This window comes from Perissodus microlepis, chromosome 3, assembly GCF_051167445.1.
Source record: "Perissodus microlepis isolate ML-2025 ecotype Zambia chromosome 3, ASM5116744v1, whole genome shotgun sequence".
Taxonomy (NCBI): domain Eukaryota; kingdom Metazoa; phylum Chordata; class Actinopteri; order Cichliformes; family Cichlidae; genus Perissodus; species Perissodus microlepis.
Window position 1 is genome coordinate 51,666,039 of NC_140463.1, and position 17,926 is coordinate 51,683,964.

General features: G+C 50.5%; 2 protein-coding genes across 3 annotated transcripts in view; both read left to right on the top strand.

Annotated features, from left to right (window-relative positions):
• LOC146391895 (focadhesin-like) overlaps positions 1-17,926 on the top strand; it is a 39,442-nt gene that overhangs the window by 11,733 nt on the left and 9,783 nt on the right. For both annotated transcript variants that reach the window (XM_084915452.1, XM_084915461.1), the window contains 18 exons: positions 248-508; positions 1,577-1,681; positions 8,172-8,273; positions 8,370-8,497; positions 9,615-9,741; positions 9,856-9,990; positions 10,761-10,811; positions 10,955-11,038; positions 11,292-11,430; positions 12,841-13,029; positions 13,360-13,481; positions 13,578-13,670; positions 15,095-15,183; positions 16,293-16,334; positions 16,437-16,545; positions 16,633-16,749; positions 17,521-17,759; positions 17,834-17,923. In XM_084915452.1, the coding sequence (XP_084771578.1) occupies positions 248-508; positions 1,577-1,681; positions 8,172-8,273; positions 8,370-8,497; positions 9,615-9,741; positions 9,856-9,990; positions 10,761-10,811; positions 10,955-11,038; positions 11,292-11,430; positions 12,841-13,029; positions 13,360-13,481; positions 13,578-13,670; positions 15,095-15,183; positions 16,293-16,334; positions 16,437-16,545; positions 16,633-16,749; positions 17,521-17,759; positions 17,834-17,923 (2,222 nt within the window). The remainder of the gene's footprint in view (positions 1-247; positions 509-1,576; positions 1,682-8,171; positions 8,274-8,369; positions 8,498-9,614; positions 9,742-9,855; positions 9,991-10,760; positions 10,812-10,954; positions 11,039-11,291; positions 11,431-12,840; positions 13,030-13,359; positions 13,482-13,577; positions 13,671-15,094; positions 15,184-16,292; positions 16,335-16,436; positions 16,546-16,632; positions 16,750-17,520; positions 17,760-17,833; positions 17,924-17,926) is intronic.
• Positions 4,249-8,138, top strand: LOC146391896 (uncharacterized). Its single transcript, XM_084915569.1, has one exon. It carries the CDS (start codon positions 4,250-4,252, stop codon positions 7,739-7,741), a length of 3,492 nt encoding a protein of 1,163 aa, XP_084771695.1. The 5' UTR covers position 4,249; the 3' UTR covers positions 7,742-8,138.

Genomic DNA, 17,926 nt, shown 5'->3' on the forward strand with positions numbered 1-17,926 from the left:
TGCTTCTCACATTCAGTGTGACGACATCCATCCAAAAATACTGTTTCCCTCTCAGTGTCATAGCAACAGGGCTTTACCATTCTGTAGCATGGCCTCTTCTTCAGGGTCAGCATCCAGTCTCTGGAGTATTGTTCCTCTGGGATGCTTTGCTTGATCCTTAAATTACACTTCATTAACATTCATGGTGCATCTGTAGCTTTGCTCTTTGTTCTTTATCATTTGTTTCTCATGAATCTGTCTCCCTCAGCCTGCCCCATCACTGCCTCTGTCTCTGAGTTCCTGGTATAGTGAGCTCAGCGTGTCTTTGTTGGTACTGCACAAAGTGGCCAACAGTCCAGCAGCAGCGACCGATTGGCTGTTGGCGGTCAGCTCCGCCCTGTCGTCCAGCCAGCGCCTGTCCTCCTCTCTCGTCCTGATTGTGACTTATCTCATCATCATGGGTCAGGAAAACATCTGCCAGCTGGCTTTGAAAGCAAGCCAGGCTGTCGCTGCTGCCGACCCCTGCCAGGTAGATAACCCACACAACTGGTTCTCTTAAATCTGTGGACTGAATATAAAGTAATGCATGTTGTTCCCTCTGACATGTAGATATGTTGTATGTAAGGGAGCTAGCTTGTGTTTGTCTTTCTAAGAGCAGTAAACACATGTTGATAACCTGGTGTTTTGGCACCAACACAGGACTTTGAAATGGTTCAGATCAGCAGGAAGATAAAAGCTGTCACTGCTGTGTGATTGCTGCTAATCTGCTGCCGTATAAAGGGAGAGGTTAGGGAGTGCTCTAAGGGGACAGACCTCCCTCTGGACTTGTGTTGGAGTCACTAGCTCCAGATGAAGTGTGAAGTTTACCCCTCATTACTCAAGCGTGCACCGGGCCCCAGAGGATTCACCTTCTGCTCTAATTGCTCCCAGAGTGCTGCACACACTGGTGTTTGGATGCACTGGTTGAAGGTTGTTGGCATATTTGAGTCCTCTGGAGATCTCTGCTCGCTCGTACTTGTCGTCTTAAACGTGCAGCAGCAGGTCTTTGTTACAGGAAAAGCCAGAAGCTAACCACTATGAATCCTTAATGATGATTTACTGCAGTGATGTTGATTCAAAGTGATGTTTTTGGCTCGACAGCATTAAACGTGTCATCGCTCAGCTTTATTTTCTTTGCCCCTCCCTCTCGCTCTCGGCCGTGCAGGTGAAGCGGTCGCTCTGCAACAGTTAAGGCTCGGCGTGCCATTAGGTGTTTGGTGGTAATTAAGAGCTGTGACACTGCACAGCGGCGTGGTGTGTCTAAGGACCGTGATGCTGTCTCGCTGTTTCCTTATTTGTAACCTGTCTCATACTAAAGTGTCGGGACTTCATGTGTGATCTATGAAGCTTTAACTGACTGCAGAGTACAAGATGGGCACAACACATTTAGTATCACAAGGGCAGACTCAACCCTGCTCTATCTGTTTATGCTGAACATCCTGTGAAGCTGTCAGTTTGTGTGCACGTACAGGTCAGTGATGCAGCCTCTGTAAGGTCTGACAAAGTGCATTTAATGTTTGGTTGGTGTGTTTGCTGATGTGGGTGTTTCCCTCTGCAGGTCCCGCCCCTCGTGCTGCTTCTTTTGTTCAAACTGACCAAAGAAAAGAATCCCGTCCTGGCTCACGCTGTTCTCACAAGCCTGCCAGACCTCGGCACTCATAAGGTACGCAGCACGACTAAGAAGAGCCTGTACTGACTGAGCGTCTGGAGACGGGGCTGGAACATCAGCAGCACCTTTCTACTTCATCTGAGCGCTCACAGTGTGTTTTAGTCCATCATACACACATATGAGCTTTTATCTGTGGGGTCATCCAGGTCATGTAGTCTGAGGAGCTTCTCTTCATCCAGGAGGCTTCTAGAGTTTAAAAACCAGTGACCCGGGTGTCCCAAATACCCGGGTCACTGGCAAACCAGCCTGTGAGCACAATCCACCAATAACAGTGAATAACTGAAATGTTCCCCTCTCGATGTTTAGCACTTTGACAAAGGAACAAAGAGAAATTCCCACGTCTTACACAGTTTTCTCTGTGTGAACACGGACAGTGTTTCTTGTACCCAGTTTGTAGGAGCTGGGATTGGACCACAGCAGCCTCTGTGTGGGATAGATGCAGTGCTCTGTAGTATAAAGCACTCTGTCAGTGAGCTGGACTCTCCAAACCAGCAGTCATCATCTAACATCTGCCTTCTTCAGCTTTAACCGTGTGTTTCTCTTGTAAACTTGGTTCTCTTTCATAGCATTTGTCTCGTGTCTCACTATGGGAACGCCTCCTGCGTGACCTCATCAGAAGCTCAAATACCATTACGCCAGCCCTTACAGGCTGGCTAGGTGACGCCCATGTCAGGAGGGGCCAGTCCCTCCCTATATAATAGGCTGACATAGTGTCAGAGTCATTCAAAATCCTCTTCTCGCTTCTCACAGAAGCCTGTAGACAACTGTGCTATTGGGTGCTAAAGCTAACCTGTCCACAGATTCGAGTGAACAACTCGGTCGCCGGGCGCTTTGTTCCCAGCTTTTCAGTTGTCCACTAGCATACAAGCAGTAGCAATACTGTTCTGTAGCTAGTGCAGGTGCCAAGTAGCAATACATTCACCCAGGGAAGTAGCAATACTTTCCAAAAGCGTAGCAACACTTTGCTAATAAAGGTACCCCTAGCTTCACCGTCAGGTAGCAATACCCTTTGACGCTAGCGGTTTTACACATTAGGTAGCAATACCTGTAGAAAAGTAGCAACACTTTTCACCCCACGTTAGCGAGGAATAGCAATATTCTCCGCACTCAGTGTCAGTCTCGCTAACGTGCGCAACCCTCTAGCTAACCATGGCTACGACGGCCAACGAAGTTGCAAAACTCTGTCCTTGCGGCAAGAAGATTTCTGCCTGGGATACACACCCCGTGTGTGCGGCATGCCTGGGTTTATCTCACGCTCAGGCTGCCTTGACACCCGCACAAGACTGTATCCACTGCGCGGCTTTCCCACGCAAACTACTCCGCCGCAGGCTAGCTTGCCAGGCTAACCTGTCGGGTGGCGACCCTTTGCTGTGTGAGGCTGCTGCGGCGCCAGGAGAAACTGAAATGCCCGATGATTTGGCTGCAACGCCAGGGCCGAGCTGGGCAGAGGCAGACCCTCAGCCCATCGCGACCGCTTTCCCGTCACTGGGGGCACACGAAGATCGTGAGTTTTTCCCCGATGCTGGAGTCACCTGGGGAGGAGATGCCAACAAGGACGGAGATGAGTCGGCTGACTCGGAGCTCCTGCTGTCTGACAACGGCGAGGAGGAAGATTCCACCTCCTTGGCTAGCATCAGCTGGGCTGCAAAGCCCTCGGCTACCGGCGAGGTTGAAAAATCGACACCGCCGTCTCCCCTGGATCTCGACATGCAGGACATGTGCAAGCGCGCAGCCGCTAGGCTCAACATCCCGTGGCCCGCCATACAAACAGAGGTTGTAAATTCTTGTTTTGACGGTAAGAAATTGCCGAAGGCAAAAAAGACGGGGAAGCATGTGTTGCCTGTTTTCCCTGAGCTACTCGATGAGATAGCGGTGACGTGGAGAGCAAAACCTTACAGCGAGAAACACCCCATCGTGGGGCCTCCGCCAGATGCCACAAGTGGAGCCGTTGCTGGCGAGCCATCTTCACCCGAAGACGTCTCTGTCCTCATCGGCTCCATCTCTCCCCTCCAAAACAGACCGCTTCCAGTCTAGCCTTACAGATAAGTGCTACAAGGCAGCAGCTCTGTCAGTAAGAGCCCACAACGCCTCTTCTATGCTAATGGCTTACCAAGCTGAGCTAGAAGAGGACATGACAGCTAAACCAGATACCACAGCGTGGGAAGAAATCTGCGTTATAACTGACCACGTCCTCCGCCTCCATAAGGTAGCCATACAGGCTACTGGGAGAGCCATGGGCCTCATGGTTCTTCAGGAGCGAGCACACTGGCTCGGGCTCACCAACCTGACGACCAAGGAGAAAGAGGAACTCCTCGACACCCCTGTCGTCCCTCACGGTCTCTTCGGTGCGGCTGTTACATCCATGCAGAAGAGATGTGAGGAGAAAAAGAGAGATGATGAGGCTCTGAAACTCTGCCTGCTGAGGAGGGCCCAGCACGCCACCCCAGCAGCACCGCGCCAGTCATTCGCCCAGGCAGCGTCTCGCCCGGTCCCCGCTTTCAGGATTCCCAAAGTGCCTAAGACGCAGGCAGCCCCCCAGGCTGCCGGGGCCCCTAAGAATCCATGGACTCGGAAGCAGTCTCCCCAGGCCAGACCTCAAGCGGCCCCTCCTCATCCCCCCGCTGCCGCGATCGTGAGGAGGAAGAAGCAGCCGGCCTGACAGCCTCTCCTCTAGGCGGGAGCGAACCCAGTTTCCCCCCTTCATGGGCCACCCTGCCGCCTCCCAGCTCCGTTCCAGAGCAAGTTCAACGGGACATGTTCCACACAGAGTGCATAACTCGGGCCGGCGTTCCTGTCACTGGACCCGCCAGAGGGAAAGAGAGCCAAAGTTCGCAGTGTTGTTTCACAAGCACTTCTCTCATGCATTCTGTATTAAAAAAGCCCCGACACACGCATCCAGGCAGTTTGCCGAGGGCGCTGTCGAGTGTTGCAAAACACATGAAAAAATCAAACATGCTGAAAGACAGAGCACCGTCTGCCATAACGCAGCCCGTGGAGACTCGCGTTTCCACGGCTGTGATGATGCAGATGAGCCCGTCACCTCGCTTGCCTGTTACGGAGGTGACGGGACACCGAAATGGCGTATGTTTCGTGCTGCGACCACAAGGGGGCGCCAAAACGCCATATTCGGCGGAGTGGCCAGTGAGTGCGCTGTCTCTCCACATGAAGAGCTGGGCCACCTGCACTCAGTCAGCATGGGTGCTGAGGACATTGGAAAAGGGCTACAGGCTGCAATTCAATGTCGCTCCACCACATTTCAAAGAAATCGTTTACTCTCGTGCTCTGGGCAAGTCTGCCAGTTTTCTCCTGGAGGAAATTTCCACCTTGAGAGACAAAGGAGCTATAAGAGTTGTCCCTCCCGAGGAAATGCACAGCGGATTTTATTCAAGGTATTTCCTTGTGCCAAAGAAAGGGGGGAGGGGGATGAGAGCCATTCTGGATCTCCGTGCCCTGAACCGGCATTTGAGGACATACAAGTTCAGGATGTTGACGCACGCCTCGCTGCTACGGTTTGTACGAGCGGGTGACTGGTTCACATCAATCGACCTGAGGGATGCTTATTTCCACATCCCCATATATCCCCCACACCGAAAGTATCTGAGATTTGCTTTCCAGGGGATGGCATACGAGTTTGTAGTCCTGCCTTTTGGTCTCTCACTGAGCCCAAGGGTGTTTGTGAAATGCACCGAGGCAGCAGTGGCCCCGCTCAGGAAAAAGGGCATTCAGGTGGCCACTTACATCGACGATTGGCTGGTGGCAGCCCCAACCCGCCAGGGAGCGACTTGTCACACAAATGCTCTCATACACCATCTGGAGAGTTTGGGTTTCCAGATAAACGTGGAAAAGAGCACATTGACGCCAACTCAATGCATTACTTTCATAGGGCTCAGCCTAGACTCCCTCCGGGTGAGGGCTTTTCTGTCCCCGGAGAGAACAGCGCCCATACGGTCATCCCTAGCACTGTTTCGCAGAGGCAACACAGTGACCCTCAAACAGTGCCAGAGGCTGCTCGGTCTGATGGCCTCTTCTCTAGTGGCGATAACACTGGGACGCCTGCACATGAGAGGCTTTCAGCGCTGGGTGAGCTCGCGGGGACTGGACCCTCACCGAGACGGCCACCGTCGAGTGAGAGTCTCTGCAGACTGTTCGCTCGCTCTCCGCGAGTGGAAGAGGCCAGGTTTCTTGTCTCAGGGCGTTGCCATGGGGGCGGTTTCAGCCAGGAAGGTGATTTCCACAGATGCCTCTCTTTTGGGCTGGGGGGCCACCCACGAGGGCAGAACAGTGAATGGGGAATGGGGCCCTCACATGCTCTCCACCCACACAAACTGTCTGGAACTGCTGGCAGTTCACCTGTCGCTAAAACACTTTCTCCCTTGGCTGAGAGGTCATCATGTTTTAGTGAGGTCGGACAATTCCTCCGTTGTGGCCTACATCAACAGACAGCAGGGTCTGGGGTCCCCCAAGTTACACACACTGGCACACAGACTGATAATCTGGAGCAGTGTCCACCTGCTGTCACTGAGAGCAACTCACGTGCCGGGGATCTTGAACTTTGGAGCAGATCTTCTCTCCAGGAGCAACCTGCTGTATGGGGACTGGAAGCTTCACCCAGAGGTGGTGAAGCAGATCTGGCTGCGATTCGGTCAGGCGACCGTGGACGTTTATGCATCCAGGGAGAATGCTCAGTGTCCCCTGTTTTACTCGCTGCACGATCAGAGAGCTCAGGGTGGATGCTCTAGCTCACGAGTGGCCAAGAACCCTCCTCTATGCTTTTCCCCCAGTGGCCCTCATTTCTCCAACTCTGGCCAGAGTGAGGGAGAGAAGTCACTATATGATCCTGATAGCCCCGCACTGGCCAGGGAAGCACTGGCTGGCGGAGATTTTTCAGCAGCTGTGCGGCCCACCTTGGCCGTTACCACTACGCAGAGACCTCCTGTCTCAGGCACAGGGGGAAATATTCCACCCCCACCCAGAGAGGCTAGCTCTATGGGCTTGGCCCGTGAGTGGTTTAACCTGAACACGGTGGGGCTCCCTCATAGTGTTGTCGACACTATTCAGTGTTCTAGAGCATCGTCTACTAGGACGCTATATGAGCACAAGTGGTGTGTGTTTGAAAGCTGTTGCGTGGAATCACAGGCCATCCCTTTTCAGTGCTCTGTGGCTGTGATTCTGTCATTTCTTCAGGCCCTGATTGATAAGGGTAAAGCCTTCTCCACCATCAAGGTGTATTTGGCAGCAATTTCAGCCTGCCATATTGGTTTTGAGGGAAAGACTGTTGGCCAGCATCCCTTAATGTGCCGTTTCATGAAGGGTGCACGGCGTAAATTGCCTACGTCTAGGCCGTTGGCTCCATCGTGGGACCTTCCCACAGTATTGGCTGCGCTGTCCTGTTTCCCATTTGAACCCCTGGAACAGGTTGAGTTAAAATTTCTGTCCTTGAAGACGGCTCTATTAATTGCTTTAGCTTCTGCTAAACGTGTAGGAGAGATCCACGCTCTCTCAGTGCATCAGTCATGCATTCAGTTGTCCTCGGATAATGCGAGGGTCAGTATGCGGCTCAATCCTGCCTTTGTCCCGAAGGTTGTCGGCACATGTTCCCCTATAGAACTGCCGGCCTTTTGCCCACCGCCTTTCTCCTCAGAGGAGCAACAGCGGCTGCATACCTTGTGTCCAGTCCGTGCTCTACGCATTTACATGGACCGAACCCAGAGTGTCAGACAAAGTGACCAGCTGTTCGTGTCCTGGGCTAAACCACATATGGGAAAGCCTGTGTCTAAACAGCGCCTCTCCCATTGGATAGTAGGAGTAATTGCCCTGGCCTATACTAGCAGGGGCCTTCGGCCCCCTGCTGGCTTACGTGCGCATTCCACTAGAGGTCTGGCAACCTCATGGGCTCTCTTTAGGGGAGTTTCTATTCAGGAGGTGTGTGCAGCTGCATGCTGGACCTCACCTCATACATTTGCTAGGTTTTACAGGTTAGATGTGACAGCACCTAACCTAGCACATTTAGTCCTCAGTGCAGGTTCTTCCCGGGTGGGGGCCTCTCCCCTGTGAAGTGCTGTTGGGGACAGTTGTCTTCTTAACAAGCATCTCTGGCAATCCGGGAGTCAGTATTTCTCCCATAGTGAGACACGAAACGAATGCTATGAAAGAGAACTTAAGGTTATGTATATAACCCCGGTTCTCTGAGTAGCATGAGTGAGTGTCTCACCAGACCGCCCTCCTTGCTATGGAAGCGAGGAAGAGGTGGCCTTGTTTTGAATGACATCTGACGCTATGTCAGCCTATTATATAGGGAGGCACTGGCCCCTCCTGACATGGGCGTCACCTAGCCAGCCTGTAAGGGCTGGCGTAATGGTATTTGAGCTTCTGATGAGGTCACGCAGGAGGCGTTCCCATAGTGAGACACTCACTCATGCTACTCAGAGAACCGGGGTTATATACATAACCTTAAGCTCTGATCATATGTGCTGTAATATTCCAGCTTTGCTTCCCGATCGTGCTGCACAGTCTGCACATGCTGGCCGGCTCCCCCAAGCTGAGAGCAGTGGGACTGCGCCTCATGACCGCTCTGTGGAAGAAACAGGTTTGCAATAATAACGCATTACTATAAATGTCATATTCAGGTGTTCAAAGCTTCTGTTTGTCTTTGATTGTGTGCTGCTTTGGTCATGTCTGTAAGGACCGGGTCTACCCAGAGCTGCAGCGTCTAATGAGCCAGCAGGACAGCAGGGTGGTGCTGGGGAGGGACGCCCAGTGGGAGCAGATCCTGGCCAGGGCCGCCTGTGTCAGGGACATCTGCAGAGAGAGGTGGGTCCTCCCATACTTACAGAAACAGTGGGCACTTCCTACATTCACTGGTTCATTCATTCAGTGGACTTTGCATGCACAGTGCAGACAGTGTGAGCTTCCAACACCAGGATTCTTCATCTTCCCTTCTAATGAGTAATAATCACTGACTGGACTCTTCATAGATGTTTCTGCTCAACAAGCTGATGAAAGTTCAGAAAAATAGAAATATTTGTTTTTTCAGTCACATCACATCAACTTTGCTCGTTAAGATAAATGAATGCACTTTGTAGCTTTGCAGTGAATGAAGCCTCAGCTCGACGCTCCACTGAGTCCCTGTTTCTCCAAAAATCAGCAGGAGTCCAGTTTTAAATATTTCCGTACAAATGTCCAGAGCAGCTACACGTGACTGAATCCAGAAGGATCAAAGTCTTACAAAGTTCAGTTCAAACAGAGAGACTGAGAGGCAGCTAACTTCCTGTCTCTGCCAGACTATCAAAATAAAAGTATACATTTGAAGCAAAAGAAATCAAACTATTATTATGTCAGTCTGTAAGCATTGCTTCCCATATAATACAACTCTAAGCAAGTGAGCCATAACTTTATACTTTTAACCTTTAACCCAAACTATGTTGATCATATAAACTCCACAAACTGCATCCAGGCTCCTGCACACGTCCTTTACATGTTAGCTGTTAGCTAATGCTTGTCAGTTTTTGTGAACTGGCCTTTATGTGTGTTGATGAAATAAAACGATGATTTTATTTGATTATTTCCTTTGTTCTAACCAGCTGGTGCACACTGTCCATCGTCCGGGGCCTGTTACACCTGCTGACATGTACATGCAGCTTTTTTAGCCAGCATTAGTGAAAACCTGGGAAACCCTCTGGATGGATGCTACAGTACAAATTTAGCAAATCATTGAGCTGTTTCGTTGTTTTCACAAATGCTTACGTTTGCTTTTATTGTAAAACATTTGCAGCCAGAAGAGTTTGCAATGATAAGAAGCTGTGTTTGGCATTTACTTACTTAAACGTGTCCTGGCACTTTTAATGCTTTTTTTCTTAAATAAAAATAGTAACAAAATGAGAAGAAACACATTTTCCACTTTGTCCACGCTGATGTGTGTGTTAACCAGGCCTTACCAGCATGCAGGGGACATGGTGGCTGCCATTTCACTCACTTTAAAACAGTGCAACAGACCAGACCTGGCAACCCCGGCTGCTCTCGTCCTGCAGGGACTACAGGAGCTGTGTCGAGCAGAGGTACCTCGTCTGTCTCCATTTGTCTCTTTAAATTCAGGAATCATCATTTTTCTGGATCATAACTTTTGAATCTTTTCCAAAGTTCTGGTCTTAAAATAAATCTTTCTTTCTCAGGTGGTGGATATTATCTCAGCATGGAGAACTGTTTGGCCTGAGCTCAGCTGTCACTCACAGCCAGAGGTGGTTCGAGCCATCGCTGAGCTTTTGGCTCTGGTGCCTCAGCTCACAGTTAGATCAGAGCAGTACGAGGTGCGTTGTAACGTTCATGTTCCTCTGTGTTGAGGAGCTAACAGAGTGACACAGGAACTCCACCAGGTTATGTTTTTCTCTGTGATTCTGTCTGTAAACAGGACTCTCACCAGCTGTTTGTATAACCTTACTGTAGAGTCACATCTCTACATCACTGTGTTTGGTAGCTAAAGTTAGCACATCAATGTAAAGTTGGGCAGAAGCACAAAGTACAGACGTGTGAGGGTCCAGTCCTCAGAGTCCTGCTCTGGTCGGACTTCACAGTAACTAATAAATGGATCAGCGAGTGTGAGCCTCTTTTTAAAAACAGACGTTTTGCTAATTTGTTGCTCTGGAGGATTCAACACAGTGCAGCAGTGGCCGTCCCAGCAGATGAATCCTAGACCATGCAGTGCTGCTTGTTGGAAAGCTTTCCTCCTCTCTAACAATGATATGGCAGTACAGCTTAGGTTTGCAAAGTTGCATCTAAACAAACACAAGACCAAAGGCCAAAACCAAACATACCATATTAGCACAGGACGCCTGATAGGGATGCTTTTGGGTTGCAGCCACAGGACCTGCGCACAGTGTTGGGGAGTAACAGAATACATGTAAAAAGTAATGAGTAACAAGTCTGCAGAATACATAAGAAAAAGGTTGGAATCCTCTATTGATTCTAGTGCTTTGTCTTGTGTGTGTGTGTGTGTGTGTGTGTGTGTGTGTGTGTGTGTGTGTGTGTGTGTGTGTGTGTGTGCATTAAATTCACTTCTTATTTTTGTCTTTGCTATTAGAAATTAAAAGAAGAGGTGGTCAGCATTCTCTGGACTTATGCTCTGAGCGAGGTCTGTATATACTGTATCTACACACACACACACACACAGCTGACATGATGACTCCTACATGCACAAATATGCTGTGATGTCACATAAGTTTCATCATTTTGTAGGAAACAGAAACATGTGTCTGCACCTTTGTGTTGTAACAGGATCCAGAGGTGTCCAGCTGTGGCTACAGGGCTTTGGCAGACTTTCCTGAAACAGACCACACCATAAACCACCTTCCTGAGGCAGTTAAGAGTCCTGCTCCACTCTCATAACATCATAACAGTTTGTCTGACTCGTGGTTTCTAACATATTAGCCAGATCATTTTGCAATGTTTCGTTATTAATTGTCCTCAGACGTTAGTCAGATGTACTTATGAGGCACTAGTTAATGAGGAAGCTGGCTGTTTCAGTTATTTTAGCGTGTTCAGAAACATTCCTATACGCCGCCGTGTGTCAGCTCTCTGTTTGAATCGTCCTGCTCTTCTCTTTGATTGGAAGGCCCGACCACCTGCAAAGCTCCCTGAAAACGAAGAAGATGAACAGAGTAAAGAGAAGGAGGAAGATGAGAAGGATCTCTCCGTCCCAGGCTCATCTTATGTGAAGATGATGACTCTCACCACCTCGTCTGTTCTTCCAGGTAAACTGGAGCAGCCAACAAACCAACAGGTTGTATCCTGTCGTCTCGACAGAATAAACTGCTTCTAGAGATCCATCCAGGACACGAGAGAGAGCAAGAGGCAGTCGACATCACAAAGCAGACATCCAACAATGAGTCTGGGGACCACAGCGGGACCCGACATAATCCACGTCTACTGTTGGAAGAAGCGTTCGGTGATCAACGGTCTATAGATATGGGGAATGCTAAAGGCACGAACACAGGACAGAACCGTCCTGGCCATCAAACCACGGCCCGATAACTCGCCTCTCCACGACACAGGAGCTACTCTGTGAAGCTGTGGAGGCACATGAGCCAGTACATGAGCAAAACTCTGAAAGGCATTAGAAACAACACAAGGGGCCAAAGCACAGGCTCCTGGTTCGTTGCTATCATGTCATTCTGACAGTACAAGAGGACTTGAGACTAGGCAGACCAGCCTGACTCAATGCCCCACTCATGCACACTGACCTGCTTGTTACTGTGCTTCAGTGCACTGATAATATTCATCAGGAACTGTGGAAGACGGTACTGGAGTGTGCAGTGTACAAAGACAATGTCCCAGCTTCTGTCTGCACAGGCTTCAGTCCCCAAAGCCAGCTCATCACTAAGAGGTGATGTCATCAGATGTCATCCTGTAGATAGATGACATCAAGCTGTATGGGAGGAGTCAGTGAGATCCACCTGGGTATACCAGAGCCAGCAGGATGAAGATCAGTCGGAGCCAAATCCTTGCAGATGCTAAAACAGATGCTGAGAAGCCAGATGAATGGTAGAAAGATCCAGATCCTTAGAGGTGAGCTGTGGTAGGAGGGAGTCTACCACGGCTGCAGACTGTGCAAAGGTGCTACGGACATTTTCCAACACGTAGTAGCAGGATGTCAGATGCAAGCTGGGATAGCATAAACTCAAAGCACAACCAGGAAGCTGTAGTGTATAGAAACACCCGCGCCACAAATGGACTAGAAGCCCCGTCGACCCACTCCCCCATAATCAAAGGTAGTAGGCGTAAGGGTCGGGGGTACTTCAACTTCCAGAGTAGCAGGGACTGGAGAAGGTCAAGAACAAAGTGGTCTTAGTGGCAGTAGGAGCGTTAGAGGCTGTAACCCTGAAAGCAGATTCCAGGAGAGTGCAGTCCTGGGACCGCTAAGATACTTTAGGAACACATGTATGCTACATGATTTTACAACATTTTTGTTTAGCACAACTGTTCATAACCATCAACATCACAGCTGTTTGAGCTGTTTGAGCATACCTGCACAGAAACAGACATCAGGTGTTTGCTGTGTTTCCTGCTGATTCCCTGGAGAGATCGTGGATCTGTCACATCTGCATGTGATACTGAGTAATGCTGATGATCGTGCATTGATGGTGTTTCTTTTATGTTCCCAGCCTTCGAGCTCTTCTTGACGTCACTGGTGAGGCAGGAGATGAGTCAGATGCCACGGGGAATCTACTTCTCAGCCCTGAGGGGGGGTAACCTCCGCTCAGACCGGGGTAAAACGGTGGCAGGAATCCCGTCGTTCATGCTCAAGACCTACGAGAAAAACAAGCAGCCTGGGCTGAAGCCAGGACTAGCAGGTGACCCAGTAACACCTCTCACTTAGTTGGTCTCAGTGATATCGACTGTGTGGTGTCGTTGAATGTAACTATGAACATGTCAGCTGCTTTGCCTTTGGGAAGTGAATCTTTTGGGGACCCATGTGGGATTTTTCACTTGGGTCAAATCTGTCAGTCAGCATATCAAAGTTATGTTTCTTAAATTGGTGAGGAAGGGAGAATTTGGTGGTTTTCATGAAGCCAGGACATGGTGGAGATTTCAAACCCACGCGTGCTGAACAGTGTGTCTGTGTACCAACATGTTACTGTTGGAAGCACCATTAAAGCTCACCCTTTCTGTCTGTGGTGCAGCTGGGCTGCTCCTGTCGTACAGTTTGTCTGTGCAGACCGATCGTGCTGGGAGGCCCATCAGCCGCTTCCTCGTCAGCCGCAGCCGCAGTTACCAGCAGACGCTGACAGCCCTCGTTCATGAAGTACGTGTTGTCTCCTTCCATTCCTTTCACGCTTGTTCTTTGTCGTGTACGCAGAGCTTCAAAGAGGAACTCGTTCTTCTGTATTTTGGTGCACAGGTCAACATCCAGCCCTCTGAGTGGCACCGTGCCCTCCTCCTGCCACAGGCCTGGAGGGGCTTCATGAGCCGAGCTTTCTACGCCGTTATGGAGGTTTGTGCAGGTGTTACAAAAGCATGCAGCCCTAAGTGCTTCATAGAAATAAATACTGTGGACAAAGAATTCAGTCGACTAAAATGCACACAGTGAAGCGTGACTTCACCAGCTGGTAGTACTGCCCTTTCCATGTGGCACCAGGACAGAGTAAGACATACTGGGTGATGTGCAGCCTAACTGGGACCTACACAACACAAATGTCAGCCAGTCTGTCCTCCACAGGCCTCAGAGGCCTCTGACCTCACGGTAAAGGCCTCAGAGACCTCTGACCTCACGGTAAAGGCCTCTGAGGCCTCTGACCTCACGGTAAAGGCCTCAGAGGCCTCTGACCTCACGGTAGAGGCCTCAGAGGCCTCTGACCTCACGGTAAAGGCCTCAGAGGCCTCTGACCTCACGGTAGAGGCCTCTCAGGCCTCTGACCTCACGGTAGAGGCCTGAGAGGCCTCTGACCTCACGGTAGAGGCCTCAGAGGCCTCTGACCTCACGGTAAAGGCCTCAGAGGCCTCTGACCTCACGGTAGAGGCCTCAGAGGCCTCTGACCTCACGGTAAAGGCCTCAGAGGCCTCTGACCTCACGGTAGAGGCCTCTCAGGCCTCTGACCTCACGGTAGAGGCCTGAGAGGCCTCTGACCTCACGGTAAAGGCCTCTCAGACCTCTGACCTCACGGTAGAGGCCTCAGAGACCTCTGACCTCACGGTAGAGGCCTCAGAGACCTCTGACCTCACGGTAGAGGCCTCAGAGACCTCTGACCTCACGGTAGAGGCCTCTCAGACCTCTGACCTCACGGTAGAGGCCTCTCAGACCTCTGACCTCACGGTAGAGGCCTCAGAGACCTCTGACCTCACGGTAGAGGCCTCAGAGACCTCTGACCTCACGGTAGAGGCCTCTCAGACCTCTGACCTCACGGTAAAGGCCTCAGAGGCCTCTGACCTCACGGTAGAGGCCTCAGAGACCTCTGACCTCACGGTAGAGGCCTCTCAGACCTCTGACCTCACGGTAAAGGCCTCAGAGGCCTCTGACCTCACGGTAGAGGCCTCAGAGACCTCTGACCTCACGGTAGAGGCCTCTCAGACCTCTGACCTCACGGTAAAGGCCTCAGAGGCCTCTGACCTCACGGTAGAGGCCTCAGAGACCTCTGACCTCACGGTAGAGGCCTCAGAGGCCTCTGACCTCACGGTAGAGGCCTCAGAGACCTCTGACCTCACGGTAGAGGCCTCAGAGACCTCTGACCTCACGGTAGAGGCCTCAGAGACCTCTGACCTCACGGTAGAGGCCTCAGAGACCTCTGACCTCACGGTAGAGGCCTCAGAGGCCTCTGACCTCACGGTAGAGGCCTCAGAGGCCTCTGACCTCACGGTAGAGGCCTCAGAGGCCTCTGACCTCACGGTAGAGGCCTCTCAGGGTTTGGTTTTTGTTGGCAGGGTCGACGTGCTGAGTTAGAGATGCTCCAGAAACAAGGCAAAGAGGATCCACAGGAGCTGCAGTACAAGCATCACTGTGCCTGGCTGTGGTGAGAACCACACACATACTTGCTTGTATATGTGTAGACTGTGTGTATGTATAAATGGTAGTACTTTTGTACAAGGTCACTAATCTTACTGTATTGACTGTAGTGTGTGTGTGTGTGTGTATCCCTCCCTGCTGTGTGGACCAAACTTTACATCAACACTTTGTGGTAACACCTGCACCATGTAGCCATAATAACTGGTTCTGAACCAGCAACCTCCTGACCAGTAGACGACCTGCTCTCCCTCCCTCTCGACCATGAAGAAAGTGAATCATGGTTTTCAGGCATGTCAGTCACAGGTGTATAAGTCTGTGGGACGGTGTCGTGATCGGATGCAACAAGCATAGTTGTAAAATGTCGTGTTCACGCTTCTCCGTCTCGCAGTCCGATGGAGGAGTCTGGTTCGGCAGTTATCAGGAGACTGATACTTGTCTGACTTTGGTGGTGGAGGGATGATAGTGGGGGCTGTTTTTTAGAGGTTGGGCTCAGCTACTTAGTTCTGGTGAGAGGAATTCTTAATACTTCCAAATACAAAGACATTTGGGACAATTTCCTGCTCCCAACATGAACGTGTGCACAGGAAGAACCTGACTGGCCTACAAAGAGTCCTGACTTTGACCCAGCAGAACATCTGTGGGATGAATTGGAGCGGAGAGTTGTTTAGAAAGCATGGAGGGAAGCATTCTCCGGGCAAAAGAGAGGCAAATAAACAATCCACCAAAGAAGACCCAGGACTTTGATCCAGGATTGTAGCTCCTCGGACAAGAACGGGAGGACATTCCTGTGCCAAGGTCCAGTCGAAGACATTTACAGACCGTTACAAAGATGCTACGGCGTCTGTCTCAGCGCTACACCGTCAAACTTACATTCTCCACACTTTGTTTTCCCCTAAAATGTTAGTTTTTCTCAGTTTAAACATGTGATTACATTTAATCTGTAAATCACGTCATCCTGTTTCATTTACATGTGAGACGCCGTCCTGATGTTTTGGGAATTACGGTTGTAAATAGACTAAAGTGCTGATCTGCATCACTGCTATGACAGACACTGGTCACCATCTTCATCACGTTCTTCATCTTTTTTAATGTATTTTTCTTATGTTTCTAACACAGGGCCAGAGACCAGCTGGCAGAGGTCATCAAAGGTGCTACAAAGTGAGTCCCCTGGTCGCTCTGTCTCGTAGGGACACGTTTGGTGAGCTGTGCAGAGTAACCTGATGTGAGCACTGTGAAATGACTTTCTGTGGATCGTTTCAGGGACAGTCCTGTTGTTCAGGGAAACGCCATCTTGGCTCTGAGCGGCCTCGCCGCTGTTCTCGCTAAGTATGAGAGCAACCTGCCCACTGATGGTGACGGCAGCCTGGGGGTGAGACACCGCAGGGTCCTGTTACACAGTGTGTTTGCTATTTCATAATCATATAGATGCTTAGCTCAGTGCTGTTGGACTTGATAGGCTGGACCAGAGTTTGTGGCCACAGGAAGCTGGTTGACCATGGTGCTGGACACCCTGCTCAGCATCAGCAGCAGCAGCTTCAAGTCCACAGGACGAGTTTTCCCCTGGTTTCTACACGTGAGTTTCATCAGCTTTTACATAAGAAACCGTGATTGGCAGATGATTCGAGTTATTTAAACGTTGTGACCGTGATGAAACATCAGGGAGAATCAGCTGACTGTTCCTGACCCTCACACTATGAACACTTTACTTACCCTCAAAAGTAAACGTGATTCACCTGCTCCATAAACCATATGTTATTCTAAATAAACACGTGCTCCGTGTGATTGTCCGTCTTTTAACTGCAGCCTGCTAGCTGCTGTGGTGCAGAGATGGCTGATGTGGCTGCTGTAGTTGCTAACAGTTAAACGGGCAACACCAGCGTGTGTGTCGGATTAACACTGTTGGATTTGTTAGTGTGCAGCAGCTTTTATCACTTCACTGAGCTCTGACAGTGCTCGTCAGTGTGAGTGAGAGGAGCCGCTGTGTGTCTTTAGCACCTGTGCTAACACTTTCAGCACTTGGTGCCTTTCCGGACGTGCTACAGGCACTAATGCATCCATGGCTTCAGAGATGCAGCTGTTTGAAGCTGCACTTTATCCCCAGCATGCAGTGAACCGAAAACAACTTTATTTTTATGACTTTCTCACAAACAAGAAGCAAAACAAGCCTGAAACATCGCTGCATCGACACGTAAACGAGCTGGAGTGTATTGACATCAGTATTTCAGTAAACTCTACCAGTCATTTGCTCTCTAACACATGTTGCTGGTTGGCTGCACAGTTGTTGTGAATATAAAGTTGCTTTCTTGCATTGATCACTTTCATCCTGTGCTGCCGGCCTCCTCAGCGCTCCTACTCGGGTGAGAACACAGCGAGCACCATAGCGCGCTCCTGTGCAAGCCTCGCCCTGTCGCTGCTCGTCTCGGTGCTCGTGGTGTGGCAGCGGGACAGTCTGACCCACATCCTGTCGGCACTGCAGGCCGGCCTCCCGGGCTCCCCCACCGCAGACGACTCCCAGGCCATCCAGTTCCACTCCGGGCTCGGTCTCGGCATGGTGCTGTCCACCCTGCTGCACCAGCGCCTCAGGTACAGTCTGCAGGAGGAGATTCTGATGTGAACCAACAGCGTAACGGTTACTGACTGCCTCTGTCCTCTGTCAGTGATGAGTCTGCTCAGAAGGATGCTGATCTCCTCTTTGGCCCTCTGGATGCTCTGGAAAGTTCCTCTTTCAACCCCAACTTGGAATACAAGTA

Coding starts and splice junctions, on each gene's coding strand:
- LOC146391896 (XM_084915569.1), top strand. CDS start 4,250: ATGGACTCGGAAGCAGTCTCCCCAGGCCAGACCTCAAGCGGCCCCTCC.